Consider the following 8,897-nt stretch of genomic DNA (forward strand, 5'->3'; position numbering starts at 1 on the left):
TGGGCAGAGACTGACATCACAGGAAATCTCCCTCCAACATTCAAAGGCCTAAACATTCCAGCTCATCTCTCCCAGATTCTACTCCTCTTGTACCTTCAGGATGAACTCGGGGTCCTGGTCCGCGATCTCCTGGCACAGGCTCAGCAGGTGGAGGCAAGTGGGATTCTGTGTGTCTGTAAAATTGGCCCCTTCGATCAGGGAGCAGCAGACCCCGTTCAAAAGGGTCTCCTGGAACAAAGGTAAAAAAGAGCCATCAGCATTAGAGGGTGGGGGATAAGAACATAAGAAATAGGAGCAGGAGTAGGCCATTCGGGCCCTCGAGCCTGCTCCACCATCCAATAAAATCATGGCTGATCTTCTACCTCAACCCCACTTTCCTGCACCATCCCCATATCCCTTGATATCCAAAAATCTATTGACCTCTGTCTTGAATATACTCAATGTTTGAGCCTCCACAACCCTCTGGGGTAGAGAATTCCAGAGTTTCACCACACTGAATGAAGACATTTCTCCTAATCAGTCCTAAATGGCTGACCCCTTATTCTGAGACTGTGACCCCTGGTTCTAGACTCCTCAGCCAGAGGAAACATCCTCCCTGCATCTACCCTGTCAAGCCCTGTAAGCATTTTGTATGTTTCATTGAGATCACCTCTCATTCTTCTAAACTCCAGAGAATGTAGGCCTAGTGTACTCAATTTCTCCACAGGACAATCCCCCCATCCCAGGAATCAGTCTGGTGAACCTTGTTGCACTCCCTTGATGCAAGTATATCCAGGGATTGGCAATATAAATTAAATGGTACATTAAAGAAGTGCAGGGGCAGAGAGACCTCCTCCTCCAGTGCTGTATGATTCTATGAAGAGCAGAAACTTTGTGACCCAATAAAAAGAAAAGACTTGGATTTATATAGCACCTTTCAGGACCACCGGACGTCTCCAAGTGCTTTACAGCCAATGTAGTGCTTTCTGGAGTGTAGTCACTGTTGTAATGTGGGAAACGTGGCAGCCTATTTGCACACAAGCAAGCTCCTATAAACAGCATTGTGATAATGACCAGATAATCTGTTTTTTTGTTCTGTTGATTGAAGGATAAATATTGGCCAGGACACTGGGGAGAACTCCTCTGCTGTTCTTCAAAATAGTGCCATGGGATCTTTTACATCCACTTGAAGGGGCAGACAGGGCCTCGGTTTAACGTCTCATCCGAAAGTCAGCACCGCTCCCTCAATACTGCCCCTCCGACAGTGCAGCGCTCCCTCAGTACTGCCCCTCCGACAGTGCAGCGCTCCCTCAGTACCGCCCCTCCGACAGTGCAGCGCTCCCTCAGTACCGCCCCTCCGACAGTGCAGCGCTCCCTCAGTACTGCCCCTCCGACAGTGCAGCGCTCCCTCAGTACTGCCCCTCCGACAGTGCAGCGCTCCCTCAGTACTGCCCCTCTGACAGTGCAGCACTCCGTCAACATTGCACTGGAGTGCCAGCCAAGATTTTTGTACTCATGTCCCTGGATTGGGATTGAACCTACAACCTTCTGACTAAGAGGCAAGTGTGCTACCCACTGAGCCACGGCTGACACGGACAATCAAAGTGCTGAAGATTACAAAGGGATTTGGATTGAGCTAATCCAGACAAGTCATGGACTGTGCACAGTTGAAAGCTCAGGGGACACCGGTTACAGAGGAGGACATTAGGAGTGAGGAGGGACATCGGAGGAACAAAGGAACAGGAGTAGGCCATTTAGCCCCTCGAGCCTGTTCTGCCATTCAATGAGGTCATGGCTGATCTGTGACCCAACTCCACCTGTGCCCCAAACCCTTCATACCTTTGGTTGACAAAAATCAGTCAATCTGAGATTTAAAATTAATAACTGATCTAGCATCAATTTTGAAGAAGAAAGTTCCAAACTTCTACCACCCTTTGTTTCTCCTAACTTCACTCCTGAAAGGTCTGGCTCTAACTTTTTTAAACTATGCCCCATGGTCTAAAAAGGGTCATCGGCCACAGGATAAGTCCCAGGGAAGGACGTTGAAATGGGCAAAATAATAAACGTGGTCAAGGGGCAAGTAGATGGGTTTGTTAAGAGAGACAAAGGGTTGAGGGATACTGTGAGAAGGTGGAATTGAGGGATACGGAGAGAGGGTGGGATTGAGGGATTGAGGGATATGGGGAGAAGGTGGGATTGGAGGATACGGGGAGAGGGTAGGTGGGCTTCCGGATGACCAGATTACTATTCCCCTTACCTTCTTTTCTCGCAGTTTGACATCCTGGTTCTGTGAAGGTTCGGGAACATCACAGAGCTCCTCAGCGACCAGTGCCCCTCGTGCCTGCTCCAGATCCTCATATTCCTGCGCTGACAGGTTGTAACTGGGCATCAGCACAGTCACCTCGGTTAGGTCCTCAGCTGCCTGAAAGAGAGAAACACATTAAAAACTGCAGCTGGTAAATTATGTTGAAAACCCCCCGATTTGATTCCAGCCTGTAACTCACTCTTAGGTATCTGTTATTCTATATATAAACCCTCCCCCCCTCCCCCCACCCCGAACCCCTCGATTAGATTCCAGCCTGTAACTCACTCCCAGGTATCTGTTATTCTCTATAATCATCCCTCTAGCCTGCCTGATGATGTATGCTATGACTCTCTTACCCATTGTCCGGTGCTGAAAGGGGCCATGGTCGGTGCCCGGGATTGGCGATCACTCTCCGCTGAGGGTGATGGTGAGACAACCTTGTTCTTCAGGGAAGAGGATGTCAAAGGGCAGAGGGTCCATTGCAGGGAGGTCAAAGGGCAGAGGGTCTGGGGCAACTTGGGGCTCAAGGACTGGCTGAAGTGGAGGGGAAGAGTCGAGGAGACGGCCAGGAAGGTGGTACAACTGCCAGAGGAGGTGGTCAGGAACCTGTTGTCCAAGCTGATGCTCGGGGTCAGCAGCTGCCCAGTCGAGAGGGCCGGGCTGTGGAAGATGAGTCGATGTCTCGCCGGCTCGGCGAGGCCGAGGTTGGCGAGTCTGGAGCGGTGCCCGGGCGTCGGACGAGTCAGTCCGCCATTGTCGGTCTCCATTCTGCCTCTGTCGGTCACCAGTCTCGGAGCACTGAGAAGACAAGAGACGAATAACAGAGTAAAAACCCAACCACATGCCAGCGACCTGCCGCCATTCTGCAGACGGGTGGTAGGGAGCGGCCCCTTTAAATTTAGAGACCGGCACCCATCCAGACATGACTATTCCAATGCACACCTGGCCGGTCTCCAACCCTTGATAAACTTGCTCACTCAAAACTCAGTGTCCTAAGTCGCACCAAGTCCCACTCACCAATCACCCCTGTGCTTGCTGACCTACATCGATTCCCAGTTAAGCAACGCCTTCATTTTAAAATTCTCAACTTTGTTTTCCAATCACTCCATGGCCTCGACCCTCCCTATCTCTAATCTCTCAGCCCCACAATCCCGCACCCCCTCTCCCAGAGATCTCTGCGCTTCTCCAGTTCTGGCCACTTGCGCGGGCGGGGAAGTGGAGCTGAGTCCATGATCAGATCAGCCACGATCTTGTTGAATGGCGGAGCAGGCTCGAGGGGCCTTATGGCCGACTCCTGCTCCTACTTCTTATGTTCTTCTTGTTCCCGCTCCCCATAAACCCTTGACTCACTTATCATTCAAAAATCTGTCCATCTCCACCTTAAATACATTCAATGACCCAGCCCCCACAGCTCTGAGGCAGAGAATTCCACAGATTTACAACCCTCAGAAGAAATTCCTCCTCATCGCCGTCTTAAAAGGGCGACCACTTATTCTGAAACTAGGCCCTCTAGTTCTCGATTCCCCCATGAGGGCAAACATCCTCTCTGCATCTACCCTGTCAGCCCCCTCAGAATCTTATATGTTTAATAAGATCACCTCTCATTTGTCTAAACTCCACGAGTACAGGTCCAAACTTTTTTCATAAGACAACCCCGTCATCTCAGGAATCAACCTCAGGAACCTTCTCTGAACAGCCTCCAATGCAAGTATATCCCTCCTTAAATGCACGCAGTACTCTAACAGCTGGGATTACCCCTTCCCTCCGGAAGGCACTGACCTATGCTGGGGTGAGGATTCCACAGGCACCGGCCACCCTCCGGCACTTCACCCTGTGGCCATGTCTTGTTTGTTTCAGCCCATCCCATGACTGGTGCTTGGTTATTTGACCAAGGGGTGAAGGGAGTGGGATGAGGTAGATCCCACAGCTGTTTCTCGCCTGCTGGCCCACGTAAAAAGACTTTGCATTTCTATTGTATTCCTCTATTTATAAACCTAAATAACTCATGTTCTTTTTTAACCACTTTATCATCTTGTCCTGTCACCTTGTAAGGATGTGTGTATTTCTGCTCACCTACAGTTGCCATTTATTGTATAGTGTCTTTCCATATTAGTTGTCCCAAAGTGCATCACTTCACGCTTATCCACACTGAACTCCATTTGCCCCGCTTCTGCCTGTTTCACCATCCTGTGTCAGCCTGAAGCTGAAAACTATCCTCAAATGATCTGCTACCTTGCCAAGTTTCATATCACCTGCAAACTCTGCAATGCTGCTCCCTACACCCGAGTTGAGGGCTAAATATTGGCCCCAGCACACCGCGGAGAATTACCCTGCTCTTCTTCCAATAGTGACCGTGGAATCTTTTACGTCCACCCGAGAGACCAGACAGTGGGGTTTAACATCTCATCGAAAGGTTGCACCACCGGCAGTGCAGCACTCCCTCATCACTTGATGTTTGTGCTCAAGTTTCTGGACAACCTTCTGACTCGAAGGCGAGCGTATTACCCACAGAGCTACAACTGATGCACATCCCCCGGACTCCCCTGAAACAGGAATCGGGGGGGGGGGTTGGGGGTGGGGGGAGGGATGGTGGAACGAGCACAATTGGGTAAACTCAGGTGTCAGCTGAAATTTGGTGTCAGCCATGGCTCAGTGGGTAGCTCACTCACCTTGGAGTCAGAAGGTTGTGGGTTCAAGTCCCACTCTAGGGGTTTGAGCACATAAATCCAGACAGCAGGAGCCGAAGCCTGCTGCATCTGGCCGGGTCTTCATTCTCCGTGGTGTGGCTGATGGAGCAGATCTGGAGTCCAGGCAGAGGGCAGCCTCCTGATTCGCGGGACTAAGGTCTTCCTGTGTGTATTACAGGGAGCTGTAGCATAGCGGTCATTTTACTAGACCACAAATCCAGAGGCCTGGTCTGATAATCTAGAGACACGAGTTCAAATCCTACCATGGTAGCTGAGAAGTTTCAATACAGTTAATTAAATGACAAAATAACTATTTGTACTGCACTTTTCTTTGACATACAGCCGTCCGTTCTTCCAGCCCCCTACACGGGACATCGTTGGAATGGATGATATCCAGAAGGCACGCCACTGTCACTATTCACTTCATACCCAATAAACCCATTAACAATCCGTACACAATGCGCCATCTATGGTGAGGTTGGGGGGGTTGGGAAGGATGTACTTTTACTGGGGCATGGGACTTTGGCTGGCCCTTGCTATTTTCTGGGGTGCTCTGTCCTCTGTCGCTTCAGGAAGTCAAAGTGGATCGAGTTACAATTTGCAAAGTCAGTGAGATCTTGGGATGGGCGGTTCTAGTGATACATTCCTGTGAAACTTCAGGGTGTGGCTTACCCTCCAAGGGGACTAATCAAACAATGCGTGGAGCATGGCAGCCATTTTGGCAGCAGAAATAAACACGTCCATTAATCAAGTCTGGAATAAAAAGCTAATGTCGGTAATGGTGACCATGAAGCATGTAACAAACCACTATGACAAAGGAAATCAGGTCTTCCTGCATGTATTGCAGGGAACAACTTGTATTTATATAGACACCTTTAATGTAGTGAAACATTCCAAGGCGCTTCACAGAAGTATTATGAGATTTTAAAAATTGACGCCGAGCCGCACAAGGAGAAATTAGGGCAGGTGACCAAAAGGGAGGTAGAGACGTGGAGAGGTTTAGGGAGCGAATTCCAGAGCTTGGGGCCCAGGCTACAGAAGGCACGGCCACCAATGGTTGAGTGATTATAATCAGGGATGCTGAAGAGGGCAGAATTAAAGGAGCGCAGACATCACCGGGGGGGGGGGGGGGGGGAATGGCGGGGAAGGTTGCAGAGCTGGAGGAGATTACAGAGATAGGGAGGGGCGAAGTCACGGAGAGAGACAAAAACAAGGATGAGAATTTTTAAATCGAGGCGTTGCTTAACCGGGAGCCAATGTAGTTCACCAAGCACAGGGGTGATGGATAAATAGAGAGGAAGATCGAGAAGAGGGTTGGCGCGATGATGCTGCCCTGCTTGACCCCGGTCCGGACGTTGATTGGGTCGGTGGTGGATCCGTTGGTCAGGATCAAGGCTTGCATGTCGTCGTGGAGCAGGTGGAGGATGGTGACAAACTTATGGGGGCAGCCGAAATGGAGGAGGACGCTCCATACTCCCTCACGGTTAACAGCGTCAAAGGCCTTGGTGAGGTCAAAGAAGGCCATGTAGAAGGGTTGGTGCTGTTCCCTGCATTTCTCTTGTGGTTGTCGCGCAGTTTACCAAGCGCAGACAGCGGAAGGAGCGTGCGGCAAACCAGACTCCCCAACCACCTCTTCCTTCAACCACTGTCTGTCTCACCTGTGACAGAGACTGTAATTCCTGTATTGGACTGTACGGTCACCTGAGAACTCACTTTTAGTGTGGAAACAAGTCTTCCTCGATTTTGATCCTGCTACAACTGTACAGGGTATTAGTGAGGCCACACCTGGAGTACTGCATGCAGTTTTGGACTCCGTATTTAAGGAAGGATATACTTGCATTGGAGGCAGTTCAGAGAAGGTTCACTAGGTTGATTCCGGAGATTGACTACGTTGACTTATGAAGAGAGGTTGAGTAGGTTGGGCCTATACTTATTGGAGTTCAGAAGAATGAGAGGTGATCTTATCGAAACATATAAGATAATGAGAGGGCTGGACAAGGTGGATGCAGAGAGGATATTTCCACTCAGAGTGGAAACTAAAACCATGGAAGATAGTCTTAGAATAAGGGGCCGCCCATTTAAAACTGAGATGAGGAGGAATTTCTTCTCTGGGTTGTAAATCTGTGGAATTCTCTGCCCCAGAGAGCTGTGGAGGCTGGGTCGTTGAATATATTTAAGACGGAGGTAGTCAGATTTTTGAGTGATAAGGGAATAAAGGGCTATGGGAAGCAGGCAGGGAAGTGGACCTGAGTCCATGATCTTATTGAATGGCAGAGCAGGCTTGAGGGGTCAAATGGCCCACTCCTGCTCCTATTTCTTGTATTGGTGTTCTTGAGGGACTGCCGATGATGATGATGATGATGATGGATGGATGGGTGAGCGGGACTTGGTGCAAGTTAGGACTCAGGCAGCCGTGTTTTGGATGACCTCAAGTTTACATAGGGTAGAATGTGGGAGGCCAGCCAGTAGTGCTTTAGAATAGTCGAGTCTAAAAGGTAACAAAGGCATGGATGAGGGCTTTAGCAGCCGATGAGCTGAGGCAAGGGAGCAGACGAGCGATGTTATGGAGTTGGAAATAGGCGGTTTTAATTATGGTCAAAAGCTCCTTTCAGGGTCAAATTGGACACAAAGGTTGCAAACTGTCTGGAACAGTAGCATAGTGGTTATGTTACTGAGCTAGTAATACAGAGACCTGAGTTCACATCCCACCATGGGAGCCGTGGAATTTAAATTCAGTTAATTAAATAAATCTGGAATAAAAAGCCAGTATCAGTAATGGTGACTACGAAGCTATCAGATTGTTTTAAAAACCCATCTGGTTCACTAATGTCCTTTAGGGTAGTCCCCTCTCTCTCCCCCGGTAGGGATGTCCCACTTCTCTCTCCAGACAGGGATCCTACCCTCATCCCCCACCCTCCGCAACCTTGGGAGCGATTGACAAGTTTGGGAGTATCTGACTCAGTTCTTACCTTTAGTTTGTCAACTCATTGCAGCCAGATCGAGGTACAGGATCCGCCATCTGCAGACACTAAAACAGCACTTCAGGGAAATCTATAGCTGAAGGCACAGATAGAGTCATACAATGAAACAGTACATCGTTCCTACCGCAACTCTTTGAACAAGGTAAACAATTAATTCCATTCCATTGACTTTTACCCACAGCCCAGCAGGGGTGAACCCTTTACGTATTTATCTAATTCCCTGGGGCCTCCCCTCTCCTGGGGCTCAGCCCCCTCCCACCGGGGGAAAATTGCCTCTTGAGACCCCCTCCTCTCGGGAGGGGGGAAAATTGCCCCTCGAGACCTCCTCCCCCCGGGGAGGGGAGAAATTTCCCCTCGAGACCCCCTCCCCCCGGGACACTCCCCCTCACCTGGAAGCCCCCCCCTCCTATTTAAAGGGACAGGATGCTGCCCCCGGCCCTTGCCCGAGAGACAGGCGAGGTTCCGCCTGCTGTCACTGTCGCCGCGGGCCCCAGCACAGCGCGCACTCACCACCGGCCCTCCGCAACGTCTCGGTGACCTATGGGGCGGGGCCCGGGGCACGTGGGCGGGAGGGCGGGGCGGAGCTTGCGTAACAATCGCGAGTCATAGCAACCGGGGGTGACGGACAGGCGGAGGGAGCGACTGACAGGCGGAGACGAATAATTGACAGTTCTGTGATTTAAAAAAAAGAGACTTGCATTTATATAGCGCCTTACACTACCTCAGGATGTCCCAAAGCACTTTACAACTAATGAAGTACTTTGAGTGTAGTCACTGTTGTAATGTGCGAAATGTAACAGCCAACATGCGCACAGCAAGCTCCCACCGACAGCAACGTGATAATGACCAGATAATGGCCCAGAAATCCCGTCCTCCCCGGGTCCGTACGGATTCGGGAAGGCATCGCAAAAGCCGGTTATCAGCGCACAATGCGCATGCGCTTTT

General features: G+C 50.3%; 1 protein-coding gene across 1 annotated transcript in view; it reads right to left on the reverse strand.

The window, feature by feature from the left end:
• Positions 1-7,953, reverse strand: part of LOC139274133 (telomerase protein component 1-like) — a 28,058-nt gene extending 20,105 nt beyond the window's left edge. The window contains exons 1-4 of the mRNA XM_070891176.1: positions 7,941-7,953; positions 2,641-3,082; positions 2,237-2,401; positions 94-228 (exon numbers count right to left, since the gene is read on the reverse strand). Coding sequence (XP_070747277.1) covers positions 94-228; positions 2,237-2,401; positions 2,641-3,051 — 711 coding nt within the window. The 5' untranslated portion in view covers positions 3,052-3,082; positions 7,941-7,953. The remainder of the gene's footprint in view (positions 1-93; positions 229-2,236; positions 2,402-2,640; positions 3,083-7,940) is intronic.
• Positions 7,954-8,897: the final 944 nt, after the last annotated feature.

Source organism: Pristiophorus japonicus, chromosome 9 (genome assembly GCF_044704955.1).
Source record: "Pristiophorus japonicus isolate sPriJap1 chromosome 9, sPriJap1.hap1, whole genome shotgun sequence".
NCBI lineage: Eukaryota > Metazoa > Chordata > Chondrichthyes > Pristiophoridae > Pristiophorus > Pristiophorus japonicus.